This window comes from Myotis lucifugus, unplaced genomic scaffold (genome assembly GCF_000147115.1).
Source record: "Myotis lucifugus unplaced genomic scaffold, Myoluc2.0 scaffold_23, whole genome shotgun sequence".
Classification (NCBI taxonomy): Eukaryota; Metazoa; Chordata; class Mammalia; order Chiroptera; family Vespertilionidae; genus Myotis; species Myotis lucifugus.
In genome coordinates, this window is record NW_005871071.1 from 8,745,164 (window position 1) to 8,763,319 (window position 18,156).

The 18,156-nt window shown below is 39.6% G+C and overlaps 1 protein-coding gene across 2 annotated transcripts in view; it reads right to left on the reverse strand.

Annotated features, from left to right (window-relative positions):
* Positions 1-8,251: 8,251 nt before the first annotated feature.
* The window catches only part of SLC12A1 (solute carrier family 12 member 1), an 85,940-nt gene continuing 76,035 nt past the window's right edge, over positions 8,252-18,156 (reverse strand). For both annotated transcript variants that reach the window (XM_006085997.3, XM_006085998.3), the window contains exons 24-27: positions 17,957-18,043; positions 11,984-12,119; positions 10,554-10,621; positions 8,252-9,564 (exon numbers count right to left, since the gene is read on the reverse strand). In XM_006085997.3, the coding sequence (XP_006086059.1) occupies positions 9,429-9,564; positions 10,554-10,621; positions 11,984-12,119; positions 17,957-18,043 (427 nt within the window). In that variant the 3' untranslated portion in view covers positions 8,252-9,428. The remainder of the gene's footprint in view (positions 9,565-10,553; positions 10,622-11,983; positions 12,120-17,956; positions 18,044-18,156) is intronic.

Genomic DNA, 18,156 nt, shown 5'->3' on the forward strand with positions numbered 1-18,156 from the left:
GGTGATCATGGGGCAATGGCCGCGCCCCTGACCAATTGCATCGCACCCGCCTTGGCTGGCTTGGTGCCAGTGGGTGTCATAGCGTGGTCCTGGATAGTTGTCCAGATGGTTGTCTGGATGGTCGGTTGTTCCACTGTTCGGCCATTCGGTCAATTTGCATATTACACTTTTATTATATAGGATGACCTTCACAATAAATGTCACTTCAAACATGAGTTAGTAATTAAATAGTCTAGCAGGCAAGCATTTTTTTTATTTATTTAATTTTTAGAATATTATTTTTGAGTAATTATTACTGGTATATGGTAAAAAGTAAATCTCTCACATACTTGTCCTTTATTAATCTCATTTTTCTCTCCAGTGTCAAGTCTTATCAGTTTCTTATGTATTCTTCAACAAGTATTCTGTGCAATTACAAATATTCAAACAATTATGAGTAATTATTAATTACCACTCACTGTTATTAATTATATTTCCTGGTGGATTATTATTTGACTACTAGAGGCCCAATGTATGAAAATTCGTGCAAGAGTAGGCCTTCCTTCCCCCGGCTGCTGGCACCAGCTTCCCTCCAGCACCCAGGACCCAGGCTGGCTTCCCTCCGGCCCTGGCTTTGTCAGGAAGGACGTCCGGAATGACGTCCGGAAGACATCGGGTCTAATGAGCATATTACCCTTTTATTATTATAGATATTGATAAAGTTGACTATATTGATAAAATAAATAAAGTACTTTACTTTGGATTTTTTACATATTTTTTTATACAAGAAAGTGATTTGTACTTTCCAGTTTTTATAGTCTGTCATATTTTCCTGTTGAGTTTATGCTAGTTTCACAGAATAACTGAGGAGGGGAAAGAAAGTGTTTTATTTTGCTCTGTTCAGCAATAGCTTAAATACAATGGTTATCTTTTCTTTGAAAGTTTAAAAGAAGCCACCTACAAAAAAATTCTTTCAGTTGATGCCCCTTTGGAGCTAATTCTTTGACAATCTTTGTGTTTTATTCTGAAGTATTAGAGTTTATCAGGTGTTCCATTTCTTGTCTTAATTTTAGTAATTTATGTTTTACTAGAAATTGATACATTTCATTGGAATTTAATAACTTACTAGTCTAGTTTTAAAGAGCATTCTTCTCCAAAGTTGTACCCATAGGTCTCTTGCTCATTATAAATTTGTGTATATTTTATCCTTTGACATCTTTTCTTTTTAACAATAGCAACAAACAGCACTTGAGTTTATCAGCTGACCTGTTTTTCTCTTCTCCCAAAATTATGTCTAACACCTGATTAAGTGTTTACCAAAAAGTGCACAGCCAGTTACTGTGCTTAGCTATTAATACACAGGATCTTATTTCCCTGCTACAACCCTCAGGAGTAGATTCTTTTAATAATCTTCATGTTACATATTGAGAAAGTGGATTCTTCAGGAGGCTTGGTAATGATCCCTCCACTAGTAAGTGGAGAAACTGAGATTCAGCTCCTTTCTCTCTGACTCTAGTGCCTCAGCTTTTATTTACTTCCCTGCTTTTCTTTCTTAATTCCTTCTTCATGCTTTCCTTTAGTTATTTTGGCAGTTTCTAACTTCTTGAGTAGAATGTAAACTTTCATTTTTCTTATTTATTAATAAATCTATTTATAGGTATAAATCTACCTCTGAATACTGCTTGATCAGCATAAAATACATTTTATGTTGAATTCTCAATGTCTCTTTTGTTAGAGTTTACAATTTCATTTTTTATTTTGACCTGCTTTATTTAGAAGAATTGTCTTTTCCATGAGTAAGGTTTTTGATGTTATTGTTTATATACAAGGTGTACCAAAAAAAATGTATATACACTTTTTTCTGATAGCTCACTTGATGTTTCTTTCTTTTCAGATTTAACCCATTGGAATGAATAATTATTCAAAGGGTGTATACATTTTTTGTGGGACACCCTATCTTTGTAAATAATGTTAGTTTTATTATATTATAATATATATGTGATATTTATATTTCTACATTTAATAATTTACTGAGTTATCTAATATATAACTTGTTTTTATAAACACTATGGATTTTTAAAACAGGCTGTATTCTCTATGGGTGAGCACTATTGTGTCTATTAAATCCATTTTGTTATGTAGTCTGGTTCTTCTATATTTAATCTGTCAAAGATGGTGATATAGGTGAGCTGTTTCCTAAGAAAATTGACTTTCTGTGACTCACTCCTTATATTTCAAACAATGCTTGTATTATTTATGTCAATACCATGCTATTTGGTTACATAAAGCTCTATTATTATTATAGTTATATTGTGCCTATATATATTTTATAAATGTGAAATGATATTCTCCCATCCTTCCTAATTCTTTTAGTCTGAAACTTTGAATAATATTGCCAACTCTATTCTTTTGTTTGAATATTTCTATATATTTTTGTTTATTGTTTTGTTTTTAGCCTTTTTCTTTTAAATATATTTTATTGATTTTTTACAGAGAGGGAAGGGAGAGGGATAGAGAGTTAGAAACATCGATGAGAGAGAAACATCGATCAGCTGCCTCCTGCACACTCCCCACTGGGTATGTGCCTGCAACTAAGGTACATGCCCTTGACCGGAATCGAACCTGGGACCCTTCAGTCCACAGGCCGACGCTCTATCCACTGAGCCAAACCGGCTAGGGCTGTTTTTAGCCTTTTTGATATATCATTTAGGATATGAAGCTGATAGTTGGATTTTATTTATTTGTATTAAATTTGAGAGTCTTTAAGAAAGATAAACACATTTATATTTTTTGCTTATTTCTTGTATGTGTGATCTTTTCTATTCTATTGTATCATCCTATTATCCTAGCTAATAAAGATGGAATATGCAAATTGACCATCACTTCTCAACAAAGATGGCAGTGCCCACAGCCAATAAGGAGGGAATATGCAAATTGACGTAACAAAGATGGCGGCAGCCGGGCTGGGACGCTTGCATTGTTGCCATGGTGATGACACAGGTGTTCTGCCCTGACCTGGCCGCTCCAGGCCTCTGGGCAGTGCACAAAGGTGGAAGCCTTGGCTCTGGGCCAGAGTGAAGGCGGTGCTGGTAGCCAGGGGAAGGAAGGCCTATTCTTGCACAAATCTTCATGCATTGGGCCTCTAGTATTGTATAATTACTCTCTTTTAAATGATAATTTTTTCTGACTTTTATTTTTTTAATTTATCTTTATTATTGAAAGTATTACAGATGTCCTCCCTTTTTCCCATATTGACTCCCTCCACACTCCTTGTGCCCCCTCACAAGGCTTTCACCTTCCTATTGTCTGTTTCCATGGGTTATGCATATCCTATATGATAAAAGCCTAATATGCTAAGTGTCCGGTTCAACCAATCAAAGCATAATATGCTAATGATATGCTAAGGCTGCTCAACTGCTCGCTATGACATGCACTGACCACCAGGGGGCAGACAGTTGACCAGTCAATCAGTCGCTATGATGTGCACTGGTAGGTTAGCTTGCAGCTGGGGTCCGGCTGATCGGGACTGAGTGAGACAGGCCGGACATGCCCTGGAGCCCTCCCACAGTCCCTTCCTGGCTGGCCAACCTCCCAAGTCCCTCCCCGGCCCCGATTGTGCACCAGTGGGGTCCCTTGGCCTGGTCTCTGCCCTCTCACAATCTGGGACCCCTTGGGGGATGTCAGAGAGCTGGTTTTGGCCCGATCCCGCAGGCCAGGCTGAGGGCCTCTAGTATGCATATAAGTTCTTTGGTTAATCTCTTCCTGAACCACCCCCCTCCCTCCTTCCCTCTGAAATACATCAGTCTGTTGCATGCTTCAATGTCTCTAGTTCTATTTTGTTCATCAGTTGGTTTTGTTCATTAGCTTCCACATATAAGTGAGATCATGAGATACTTGTCTTTGTCTGGCTTATTTCACTTAGCATAATACTCTCTAGGTCCCTTTATACTGTCTCAAATGGTAAGAGACCCTTCTTTTTTATAGCTGCATAGTATTTCGTTGTGTTAATGTCCCATAGCTTTTTTTATCCATTCATCTACTGATGTGCCCTTGGGCTGTTTCCAGGTCTTAGCTATCTATATATATAAAAGCCTAAGTGACTGGCTGACCTGCCGACCGGCCGGTAGCTATGATGCGCAATGACCACCAGGGGGCAGACATTCAATGCAGGAGCTGCTGAGCTGTAGTAACTTGGCAGCTACGGTTCTCAGGTGATGCACCTGGAACCAGAGAGGAGGGAGCCCGATTCCGGGGTTTGTCACCCAAGAACCACCCTCTCACAATCTGGGACCCCTCAGGGGATGTCAGAGAGCGAGTTTTGGCCCAATCTTTGCAGGCCAGGCCGAGGGACCCCACCTGTGCACGAATCCGTGCACTAGGCCTCTAGTTGTAAATAACACTGCTATGAACACGGGAGTGCATATATTCTTTCTGATTGGTGTTTCAGGATTCTTAGGATATATTCCTAGAAGTACCACTGGGTCAAGTGGCAGATCCATATTTAATTTTTTGAGGAAATTCCACACTGTTTTCCATAGTGGTTGTACCAGTCTGCATTCTTACCAGCAGTGTACAAGGGTACCCTTTTCTCTATATCCTCACCAGCATTTGTTGTTTGTTGATTTATTGATAATAGCCATTCTGCTGACTTTTTTAGATTTTTTTTTCTTATTTGTATGCTCTTTATGTATTGGAATTTACACATAATTTTTAAATTCCTTAGAAGACACATTTAAGCTATTTTTCAAAGTCAATAATTATCCAAATTATTAATTCCAATAATCAAATAGTGTCTATTGGTTTCCCTTTATGAGAGACACTGTATCCTGGAATTCCTGGTGGCACTGAAGGCCTGTCGTGTGGGGGAATGAAGACACTCACTCTGAGTGGTCAATAGAAGAGCAGGACTCAGAAGTGGAATAAAATTTATTTTTCTTCTCTTTCCCTTTTTTATGTGTACAAGTATGGTATATGATTTAAAATTCTATATCTACATAATCCTTAAAAGGTATCTAAATACAGCAAAAATGCTAAGTGATAGAATGTTTTGTCCTAGTTTAAATGGCAGATATTTTTCTTCCTTAGTGGGACTTAAAATAATGATGTGTTTAAAAAGGTGTCACAGATGAGATGAAATCTTTTAATTTCTATTTGAAAGCACTTTTTCTGCACAAGGAAGGGAAGACTGAAATTGTGTCCAATGTCAGAATTTCTAAAAGAGGTCAGATTGACCTACAGGTCTCTGGGTCAGATGCAGGACTTGGAGCAGGGGGTTTGACCTCTTGGGGTTCCTGCAACTGATAGGGATGCCATGACCTATCAGCAACTGGGTCATCTTAGCACCAAAGTGAGTCTCATCCAAAGAAATTTCTCCTCCGCTCCCCATGTGGAATCTAGACAGATCCTTATGTCAGCGTGGGCCCTAAATCTCTGCCCAGGAAAACATTAGAAATACCTAGGTTAGTGATGGCGAACCTATGACACGCGTGTCAGAGGTGACACGTGAACTCATTTTTTGGGTTGATTTTTCTGTTAAATGGCATTAAATATATAAAATAAATATCAAAAATATAAGTATTTGTTTTACTATGGTTGCAAATATCAAAAAATTGCTATATGTGACACGGCACCAGAGTTAAGTTAGAGTTTTTCAAAATGCTGACACGCCGAGCTCAAAAGGTTCGCCATCACTGACCTAGGTGAACTGGCTGCAGATGACCTATGTGGTGACATCCGCCAGCAGGGACCATGCAGGTGCTAAGACTTGTGCACCTACCGACAACAAGCAGATGTGGCTGGTCTTCTGTGATTGGCACAGAGACCTCCACTACACTACCTGGTATTGGTTTTAGGAAGAGGCCTGGTTAATATCAACTTGCAGTGCCAGTTGGTAAGCCAGCAGCCTGAGAGCAGTGAGACCCAGGAACTGGATTGTCCATTCCTGCAAGTTTTCCTTGTGTTAGGAGAAGTTGTGCACTGAGGGCTGACTCTTTGGCTCAGCCTCTATGGCAGGCAGGTATCTTTCTGGTGCCTATCAAAGCCATCCATGTTGAAGTCTCACTCCAACAGCCATGTCTGTATTAAGTGCTCACCACGCACATGGTTTGGCCTCTCCCTGTAGCCATTTCTGAATGGTCTGGGCATCCAGCAAAAGGGATCCCACTCAGATCCCACTCAGTGGTGCACTCTCCTCCGTTGAGCTCACCTCCAGCTGCCAGCTGCGGGGAAGGAGTTAGTGGAATTCTCCCAGGGTCTCCTGCAATGATTTTTCCATGACGTTGTTTTTTCTCAGGAGCATTGATTGCAAGCTGACTTTTATAGCTTCCTTCATTATTTCCCAAGTAAACAGTTTTTAAAAATATTACCATATGGATGGCATCCTTGTTTAGTATCCTACTGTGACATTGATTTTTCCTACTTTTATGTTTCTTTGGTCATTTCAGGGGGGTCAGATAGACAACAGAGAAAGAGAATTAGATGCCTTTGTTCCAGTGGTGTAGTTTGAGTTTTTAATTTTTTTTTTAACAGAAGTCTGGTCATCCTGCATTTAAGATATCTGCAGGACATACAAAGAGAAACACAATGAAAATCAGTGATTGAATATTTGTACATGAGACTTAGGGCAGATCTGGGTTAGACATAGACATTTGGGAGATATCAGCATGTGGTGGCAGTCAAGGCCCTGGAATGGGAGAGACTGCTTGGAGCAAGAGTTTCAAAATCTCTTGATCTCAGTCCCTCTCCCAGAGATTCTAACTTACCAGGCCTATGGAGGTCTCCAAGGATCTACAGGTTTTTTTAAAGCTTCCATAAAGAGATTCCTAGTATTGAGTATTAGGAGAACTTGTAAGACAATGCTTCCAGTATGGTCCTATGAGTGTAGGAAAATTTTATGTCTCTGTGTACATGGCTAGGTCGTAGGGATGGTGAAGATTTTGAAGTTATTGTGGGGGAAGCTGATGAGAAATGTAAGCATGATGAGAGGACAGAGAAAGTCGGACATCAATGCACATCGTTGGGCAACTTTCTCCTGCTTAGAAAGATGAGTGTGGACAGAAAGATGAGGGCTGGTTGGGTTAACAGAGTTGGGGTGAAGCAAAGGACAAGGGCAGGACCCTGAGGACTACAAAAGATGCTGGCACCTGGCCACAGCCCCATTCTTTCAAAATGTTGCCCCTCTAACCTATTCCCAACGCAGCTGCTCTTCATCTTAAAACCATCAGTCCCTTACTGCCACCCACCCCTTTCTCAAAGGGTATGGTCTTTTTTTTTTTTTTAGTTTTATTCATTTCAACTTGCCAGTAGCCCCCAGAAATAAATAACTAGTTTAAGGTAAAACCACTAATAAGTGGTGAGGCCAGTCTGAAGGTTTCTGTGTGTGTGTGTGTGTGGTTGTTGTTTAACCACTACTTTATATGGCCCCTTTGGTTGGCATGGTGATGTCCCACCCAGACCTTGTTTAATGAAGAACTCAGTGCCCCAGCAGCTGGGAGACTTCCGCTCTCAGGCCCCCAGGGATCCCGCAGCTGCAGAGAGCTGCCTCACCCAAGCTCACACCCCTGCCTGGCAGGCCACATCCAATGACTGCGCAGTGAGGGGGAATAAAGGCCTGGCCCTCTCAGCCCTGCTTGGGACTGCTTTGAAGGGATCTTCTGTCTCTAGAGCATCCGGTGGGTCAGCTGAGTCTGCCCTTGGGTCTGCATCACAGCTCACCTTTTCCTCTACCCTTCCTGCTTCCTCCCCCTCCCTTCTGTGGGTGTGGATCCCAAGGGCACTCCTTGGTAAACTTGCTCCACAGTAAACTCTCTCTCAGAGTCTGTTTCCCAGGGAACCCAAACTGAAACAGCCTCTCAAAGAAACAAGAGCCAGACTCTGCGGTTACAGAAGTCAATACTTCTCACCTTTCCCAGAAACCCTCCCAAGTGTTTCAGAGAATGTCAGGCCCACGGGAAGCTGGGCGCACCTGCCCCTGGTCACGGCTAGTCATTGGGTTTCAGGTGCAAGGGCTCAAAAGAGAGGGTCTAATCCAGGGCTGAGCTAAGTCAATGTTCCCACACCAGGAATGGGGATAGCCTGCTGCCAAAGCTTCTCTGACTCTTGTCTCCCTGGCCATCTTTCTCGGCGGAGGCCGCAAGTCCTAATCTCAAATCCCAGGTTTAGACAGCCTTCAGATGAGGCACATGATAGAAATTTTCAGGCCCACATCTGCTACACCATTGCACTGTGATCTTAGTGACTGAGAAATAAACACACGACCGAGGCCAAAGCAAACGAATTTCAGTGCTTTTATTTCAGGTTCATTGTTTCCCTTACATTTTATCAGAATAAGAAGTCAAAACATGTCAGGAAAAAATCAAGGCATGCATCAGAAAATAAAATTTCATTGTTTTTTCAATGTGATTACGTATTATAGGAATGGAAAAAATGGGAAATGGAAAAAAAATCAGTACTTATGTATTTCAAATTTTGCAAGCTTCTCCACTCCACATTTTAATTGCTCTTTTAAATCCATACAATCACTATGTAAAGTAACTAAGTAAATGATTCAGGATATATTTCTTTATAATGTCTGAAAATTTGTGGTGCCTGGTTTTCAATTGCTAGACATCTATGACGATTTCATCTGTGCTAACCACTTAATTAGAAAAATATGCAAAGTAATACTATGGTGGAAATTTGAAAATATTTAATAGGAAGAAAAATTAAAGTTTCTATATTAAGAATGGAGTATATTTCATTTCATTAGAATATGTGCTGCCTTCTAATCCAGCTAATATACATTTCAGTCAGCAGCAAATTGAAGCCGTATGTTATCAATGATCGCTCAGATCATTCTAAGTATATAATCTGTGTTACATTAAATAACCTTATTTAGGTAACTGCTTTAAACATTTTGTAGACTCAAGTACTTCTTAAAGTTTTCAGGTATTGATTTTCAAATCTTCTTTGTAGGTATAAGCCTCTCAGAAGGGCAAGCATAATCACGTTTCCTGCCCCTTTGGTCTTTTCCTTTGATAACCACCCCTGTTACTCTACCAGCCTGTCAATAAGCATTTAATGAGAACCTGCTGTGGGGCTGAAGGCTCTATGGGGGCCTAGAAGCAAACAAAAGATTAGGTCTGCCTGGAGAAGCTGACAATCAGGTTGCTGGTTTTCATGAGCATAAGCCAGCATGGATTTGCTTAATTTTCTTGTTTATCATCAGCAATGAAAAAGATGTGGTGTTTTTTTAAAGGTGTACCATTAGCTCTGACATTGCCCTTAAGCTGATAGAAAAGAAAATAGTTCCCATTAACTAACAACAAAAATAGTGACAAAGTTTATGTAGAATTCTGTGGTATAGTCTTCAGAGGTTTGCATAACCACAGATCAGATTTACACTATCAAGTACTGGACTGGTTTTTAATTATCCATGCATTAAGTAAAAATGTGTTCTAATTTTTCATGTTTTAGGAGTAAAATGTCAGGACATTTTTGTGGTTTCCTCTGACTAGTAAGACAGGAGGGAGGTTCTTTGTGAGGATTTCCAACCAAGCCATGTACAGCCAATCTGATATAGATCCTTTTCTGGCCACCGGAAGGCTCCTGGCAGCGTGGAAGAAAAACAGAAAACAAAGGTGACAATTACTACAGACAGTAGCATCTTAGTTGTCTGAGCTATTTAATAAGCAGTGTCCTGAAACTTTTATACCTCTCCTCCCCAAAATGAAGGCACTGGAATTACTTTGAATATAGATATTACACCAATGTATTTCTCAGATAATACAAATAGCTATAAAGCAGAACAGTAGACTTAGGCATTGTAGAGACAAAACACAACTATAAAATTTCACTCCTCTTTAAATAGAAAACATGATCAACCATTACATCTCCCCTTTTTTTGGCAGAAATAATTTTTCTCAGTAGTTTAAAGCTGTTATATTTGGGAGAAACCTTAGAAACCAGCTATTAAACCACTCAGTTCAGGAGACCATTTTATATCTTTGATGGATAGGCCTCCAGGCTAGATATCTTGCTTGAAGATATACTATCTTTGTACATACGAGACAGTTCATGAGCTATCAATGTGAAATAGTTGGAGATCTTCATATTTAGCTATCAACCTTTAGGTAAACGAACATTAATATTTTCAGCAGGTGCACCCCTAAAATTTGTGGGGTGAAGGGTCTCACCGTGGCCTCACCCTACACGGCAAGGAGGCTTATGAAGCATGCAGTGGACGCCACACCTCAGGAGCACCTACCCAGCGAAGGGGCCTGTGAGCCTTGTTGGTTGGCATGAAGCTCGTTAGCAGGGAACCCAGGGCCAGGGTCCTGAGCAGGCCTGGCGGGGCAGCCCGGGTTCTAGGTGGGCCCTGCCCTGGACCTTAGAGCAAGTGGGGCCTTCTAAAGCCCCTGGGGCCCAGTTTTCTAGGTTTTAGGGTGGCATTTATTTGCTTTCACTGTCTAAAATCCCACATGTTCCTTTTTTTTTTTTTTAACTTGGCACCTAAATAGGCATGAGCTTTTAAATTGATTAACCCATTCACTGAAGATTTCTCTGTAACGTTCTTAAATGTCTGCAATGATACTTACAGGACGATGAGGTTAGCAGCTCTCGAGTGCTCCTGTAAGAGTTCATTCAGTCGAACTTGGCGGTAACTCTGTGGACAACATTCAGATTTTGTTGAGGGCTGTTTTCCCAGAATTATGAGTAAGAATTTCTCTTCTTACCTCAAATTATGGGGAAGTAGAAAAACCTCACTTAAAAAAATATTACAGTTATTTCATTCAGGTTTGGAAATGTACTGTGTTTTAAAAACTCATGAGAAACTTTTAGAAATATAAAGTACAAAACCAGACTGTCCTTGTGCTATCGTGGCTTATTAAACTCTAAGGCGGGGAACCAAGCACAGCACATGGATAACAGTAAAAAGTGAGTGACCAGTTCTGGGACTAGAAGAAAAGAAGAAGAAAACTCACCTAATCTTGATACCAATTTGATATTTGAAGACTATAGATTAAATATTAATCTACCTTTCTTTAAGCTCTTTGGACATTTTGTCAGTATAGGGAACTGGTTTCAACTAAAAAAATCACCAAAAGACTAACTTGGGAAAATAATTACAATGAACTATTTTGCAGTGATAAGAGTAATAATATATATTGTTATTATCTTCCACTGGTTTCAGAAATGTGATTCCAGATATGCGATTCGCTCAATTATATGAAAAGTCCTTGTTAGAATTGGGCAGTTTATTACACACAAAGTTTATGATTCTTAGCTCAGGAAGTTTTCTGCTAAATTTGAAAGGTTTTTACTATCTCTTGCTCTCATTTGTTCCAACTTCAGCTCCTAATGTTTATTTACGTTTTGTAGTTTAGAGGCCCGTGTAGTCCTTTCCCTTGAATGTCCAATCCAATTCAAGTGCCAATTATTCTACTTTATTCTATGTCCCTGCGCTTTTCATCTTCTCACCATCATGACTCCATTCATTGCAGGCCAGGTGGGGGTCACTCCCGTCGTGTGGGGTTTTCTAGAAAAGCTCAGCATTTTACACCCATCCTATTATGTGTGTCTGATCCAACTTTCAGCTTCCTTATACAAATTTCACGTTTTCTCAGGTCCCTATGCTAGTTTTCATCGCTATCTTTATCAGGTTAAAACACTTTGTTATTGGTCAAATTGTGTGTCTATCTTTATCTACTTTGCATACATATTGACTTAAATTATCTTAGACTGATGGGTCTGTCTCCTATAAAATTAAACTTGAGAGATTTCAAAATATCTATCAATAACCTGTGTTTCTTTAAAAGGAATTGATTTTATATTAAATGAATAAAAGGTTTTCTAAATCCTCACATCTGGTAATATAATTGAAAAGCACTTGAAAAACACAGGAACCCTGGATGTTAAATAATGAAATCCTAAAACAGATATATTGCTTCTTGATCTTTAAATCAACCACTGTTTTCTTTTTCGGACAGTTAGAGAGCAAAGTCGAAATTAGGGAAGACAAGTCTACCTTTTCCTTGATTGCTTCCAGTTCTGCATCTGTGATTTTCCATGGAGTTTCTCTCTTTAATTTCTCAGCAGTTGTTAAATCTTTGCAGCTTTCATGGAGACGGTATGGTTCTATCATCTCTTCAAAGACTTTCCAGCTGAAATGGGAAGTATAAAGGAGGCCTCATGGTGGGAAGCTAACGCATTATTTCACAGATACTCTAGGTTTGACTGGCTCTGCTGGCTGCAGATCAGAGCTGCATGTCATGCAAATCTTTTAAGAGTTATCTTTGCCAGGGGCATGCTGTGAGTAAAACTGTGACTATAGTACTGCCTCCCTATCCAAGGAAAGGCCTTAACAGGTTTGAGGCCTTGTTAACCTTTTAGGTCTCAGATCCTCAGTTTAAGCACACAAACACATAGATAGTAACTATTCTGCAAGTACATTTTCTATGTAGTATAGCCAAAGACACAGTTGTTATGTAGACACTTTAGCCCATAAATGAGTTTCCATCAGCATATTTTACAGATTCCATGGAAGACCTGCATGAATTAACGTAGGAGATAAACTAGGTTCCTTGGGATTTGGGTAGGGCTGCCCTCCTCACCTTCGGTCCACATGGCAACTCCCACTTGTGGCCGGCAGGAGGCTCTGGGCAGGTGGGAGGAAAGCAAGGGCTCCCACAGGTTTCATGGCTATACAACTATTTGAATGTTGGCTGCAGATCATGCAGCCTTTGTCTTTCTGCTGTTGTTGCCTGAGCTTTTCAAATGACTATTGTTCAGGTGCATGTCAAAAGAAAGAACAAAAATCAATATTTTAATGTCTAAAAACCGGAGGCCATTTTAGGGTAATTAAGAAGAAATCATCTAGTAGAAAACTAGTAGTAAGTCAGCACCGTGGAACATTTAAAAAATTGCTGAAAAATCTCTCTTGTCTTTCATAACAATTTCATAAGATCTAGTTTTTAAAATGATAGAGCAAAACAAAGCTTATTAATTTATGAGAGTAGTTGTCTTTGATATGCAACTCTAAGATGATCTCAAATATACTTTTCTTCTGTTTTATATAAAATAGCTTACTTATAATTTAGTAACTTTGGAATAAGTGATAATTAGATTCAATATGCCATTTGTTAGGCTAAGAAATTAAAATATGAAGCCATGAGTTCAATGATGTCCTCAGTTGGGGTGATTTGGGATTCTCAGATCAAAGTGCACAGATTACAAAGGAGTATGTATGCCTAGAGGTGTGCCTTTGTTGAGGATTGGAAAGATACTTAAAGCAGTAGGTTTCTGACAAGTTGGCTTATTTAGAATGGGAGACAATGACAAGGAAGGGAGAAAATTGATATGCCCTGTTATTCTTTCGACCACACAATACTTCTACTTGCAACAGTGCCGGGCTTTCAGAGATCTTTGGTGGTAATCAGTGCAAAGGTTCTGGCCTAGGAGAGAAGAGCCTGGGTTCTCTCTCCAGCTTTTCCACTGTCCTCCTCGACATGGGTAACCTGGCTATAAAAGGGGTGACGATGGCTGCTCAGAGCTGGCATGAGGATTGGTATGAGGGTCAGTGTGACAATTTGGGTGAAAGTGCTATGAAAAGTGTGCAGTTCCTGTAAAATCAAGGCATTCATTTACTGCACAGCCACAGGACTGAGGTTAGCAACTGAGAGGCTCTCTGTTTAAGCTCCCCATACACCTATTTTTATCGGGATAAGAGTTTTCTTTGCATCTTAGCCCAGGTGCAGAAAGACCAGTTCAAAAATAGTTTCCTAAGAAATAGAAGGTGGAATGAAGGTTGCTGGCTGTCTCCTCAGCATGTATACTATGCTTCCCCATTATAGTCTGGTGGGAATGACTCCATCCCCAGCATCAGCCAATCAGCACAATTCTCCTATTCCTTCTGCCAGAGTGGTTGGTCAGCATGGAAACATAACCCAGCCATGCCTGATGAACGAGGACCTAGCACTCCACTTGACCATGGCGACTGGTGCAGTGACTTAGATTGGTACAACCTAAGTGGTGCCTATGACCTGAATTCAATGACTGGAGAAGACACAAACTTTCTCACTGAACACAAATTAGCAAATATGTAGTCCTGGTTGCCATGGGCAGTCATCTTATTTTTTTAGCAAAATCAAATTTGACTGATGATTTCATAATGGAAGGTACAGTAGAGAGAATGAAAGAGAATTAGTCCTTGGCTGCAAAATTTACCGTCCAGATCAAGATTTGTCTGAAAGCCAAAATACACTTGGATTTTTCAGTGATGTTTGACTGAACATAATTTCTATTACTTAAGTCACTATTCTTTTACATGCAATTGAAACATGCTAAAGTGACACAGAAGGTTATCATGGGGTTGTATTTGCCCAGTTGTTTTCTCTGAGCCCTTACTGCTCTTGGCCTATGTTCATCTTTGATTTCTTTACCCTAAGGTTTGCCCTTGAGCTGGTAATTTTCTTTCTTGTTTTTTTTTTAATCCTCACCCGAAGATATTTTTCCATTGATTTTTAGGGAGAATGGAAGAGAGAGGGAAAGACAGAAACATTGATGTGAGAGAAACACATCAATTGGTTGCCTCCTGCAAGGGCCCCAACCAGGACCTGGGCCAGGGAGGAGCCTGCAACTGAGGTACGTGCCCTTGACCGGAATTGAACCAGGGACCCTTCAGTCCGCAGGCCGACACTCTAATCCACTGAGCCAAACCAGCTAGTAATTTTCTATCTCCTAGCTAGGTGATCCAAAACTAGCTCAAGATTTCTATTTTGATTCTTATTAAATGTAATTTTCTTCTATTTTTTAATCAACTGTAGAGTAGGCCAAGCATTACATGCTATTAAAAATAAATGAGAATTAATTCAATTAAAATTAACTTCTAGCTGCCCCTGCCTTCCCCATCTTGTTCTTCATAATAACAAAGTTTAAAATTGTTTTAATTGTGTACAATTTTGCCTTAACTCATATAAGATTTCTTCTTTCCAATTACTGTACATAGCTGTTTTTTATGACCACTCTAGCATCTTTAAATGATCTAATTAATTGCTTCTAGTTTCTCTTTGATTTCTAGATAAAAATTGTTGTCTTTTTGGCCTATGACTTTTAATTCAGTCTGTACAATAAAAAATGAAATCCAATCATGAGAGCTTTTCCATTTTTCCTGGCTCAATTACTTTCTCATTAAATTTGCTTTTGTACTCCCTCTCACCCTTGTTCTATCATATTATAGATAATGTTTCTATGATAAAATGTCTCCATCAAGACTTACTGATGTTTTATGGGTAGTTGAAAGATTTATTAAACACAATTTAAGGGCATTTAACATCGGCCTCCAATATGGAAATTGCTGACAAACTATTTTTGGTATCCTGTGACCAAACACAAAAACAAAATAACCATGATCAGGAGATAGTTGTTATTGGTGGATAAGGACTGCCCAGCCAAGAAGGCCCAGATGGGAGCTGGAATTGAGTGCTCTAAGCTTTGGGCCCTGGGCCCAGGGCTGCATCAGCCCAGAGAAAGAGTTCTCTTTCTCTAATTGAACCGAGGAGTTGCCTTTTTAAATGATCACAAAAGTGCCAGATGTGCTACCAGTGGCCACATGTAAGATTTACTGAATTACTATTCTTTGTTCTAAAATTTACATTCAAATATTGGAACAGTCATTGCCAACACCAGGTATGTGACTGCTCTCTAAAGTAATATGGCATCACTGAGAGCCAAGTCTGAAGAGAGGAAGAGGGCGCTTCCAGCACATCTCTTCTTAGTATGTGGGCACATTACTGCAAAAGTTCTTTAATTCCAGTAAGAATGACCCCCTCTCCCCCATCTTCCTCAACACTTTGAAATATCAAGAAAAAAATAGCCAAGATTGTGAAAACGAATTCATTTTTTCCTGAGAAAGGGAAATAATCTCTTCATTGCAGGATGAAGAGGCTATATAAGAAACATCCAATGAAAATGGTGTCTAAAATCAAATTTAAATACCAGGAACAAAGCAACAATGCCTGGGTCTCTGCTTCTTACTACAGTTCATAGAGTTTAATCCCTGAAAAGTGGAAACCATGGCACAAAGGTCAGGGGTAGTAAGATGAAGGGTGGCTTGACTATTCTGGGCAATCAAAGAATGAAGAGGCATGGTTAGTAGAAGAGGTTCATCAACATTCTCGGTGACAGGACAGAAATGATGGGTCTGAGGGGGTGACCATGGCAGAGACTAGCATGAAAGGAAGGGAAGGAAACAAGGACTCGGGTAGAGAAAACCATGTTGATGGGTAAAGAGGCAAAGATATAGGAACAAGTTAATCAATAAGAACAGACAGTCCTTACTTAGCTGTTGAAAATACAAGCAACAACAAGAAGAATTCAGCTATAAGTAGATGACTAATTTGTACCCAGGGTTTATAGAATATCCAAAGTCAGTAGGATACACTGTGACTACCCTCTAGACAACAGTAAATGGCCCTGTACTTGCAGAGCATTGTCAGGTTCTGGCCTGCTCCTAAGGGGCACATACTAGGGACTATTGGACCCCCTGTGTTATGGAGGAGAATGCATTTCCACCAGTTAGAGCCATACATGAGCTCATTTGATCACATCACTGCAAATGCCAAGAGCAATGACTTAGGAATTAAAATTCTTCAAATGCAATGTGGAAGGCTACCAGAGTTTATTGCATGAAAACCCAGTTCATATCAAAATATTAATTCCACTTACAAAGGAAAATTACATGTGTGTTTTTAATTTTTCCTAAGTAGTTATAACTATAGAAATATAGGAATGCATTAGTGGTATATATGATGTGAGGAAATATTGCATAGTAACAACCCAGGTTGACCCTGTCGATGATAGCTAACATAGTTAAGGTGTTTAGTAAAGCCATCTTAAGTGACCTCATAGCCTTGGAGGAATCATGAATACCCTCAAACAGCATGAAGTTCAAGCGGGTTGTTCAGTAAATAATGCATCCTAAATTTGGATGATTTTCAGATATTAAGCTCATATAAGATAACAATCAAAATAAGGAAGAGGACGAAGACTTGAGGAATGTGAACGGCAACCCAACAAGAACAGGAAGGAGAAATGATGGTCAACAGAAAGGAGAAGACGGCAGGTGAGGACCTGAGACACACTGAGACCTTTGTGACTCTCTCTACTCTAACCCTGGGAGGCCTCATTCCACACCAAATCAAACATATAAAATCACACCCAGATGCACTAATAAACATGACTTTGAACTGTATACAATCAAAAACATAATTGCTAACTTATCACTCTAAGTAGTTCACGGAACTTACAATCAGCTATAATTTACAGATAATCTTCTTGCGTCTCTGGGAACTCCTGTGAAGATCTAACCTACAAATTGTTTCTAAGTATCATGGACATGACAAATTCAACAACCAAAGAGGGATAAAATGATATCATGTTTTGAAGACATTTAAACAATTATTTCTATTTTGCCATTTTAAAATTTTGGAGCCAATACATTTCCTTGCCAGGCTTCGGATAGTTTTAAAGAACGCCTTTGGGCCCTCAGAGCCTCGAAGTGTTGAATCCTTAGTGCCTAAAAGCTCAAATGGTCATGGAGGGCCGGTACTACCATTGTGCCAAGAAGACACAAGCTGCTTCCACATCTTCTCCACCAAAGCTCTCCAGCCGATGCCTCACCAGTAACGTTAAATAATGAAACCTCGCCCTGACTGCTCAGGTTAGAATCCTCTCAGCATGTACTTCCTGCTAATCTTGCCACCACAGACACCAAGAACAGGAAGGGCGATTCTACAATGCCAACTAAACTGTGTTCTACAATCCTCCCTCTCAAACTCATCACCACACAACTTTTCCTTCCATTAGAATGTACTTGATAGTGCTATCTCGTGATTATTTGAAGTCCCTTTTAAAAATAAAAACTATCAGGAAGTCACTGCAATAAATAAAAATGAGAGAGTAGCACACATTTTAAAAATGGACCTTGTTAAATGTTTCATACCTTTCTTTGTTTGGCTTCATGTTGATGTCACCAATAACATGGATCTCCGCAAATTTTATCCTAAATTTGCTCAGAAGGGAAGCCATTCTGAAAATAAAAGAAAAATACACTCTGTCATGCCATATGTAGCTACTTTTCAATCAAAGAATTTTGTGGTTAAGCAATCATGTTTTATTTCCACTTAGTTTTCAGAAAAGGCT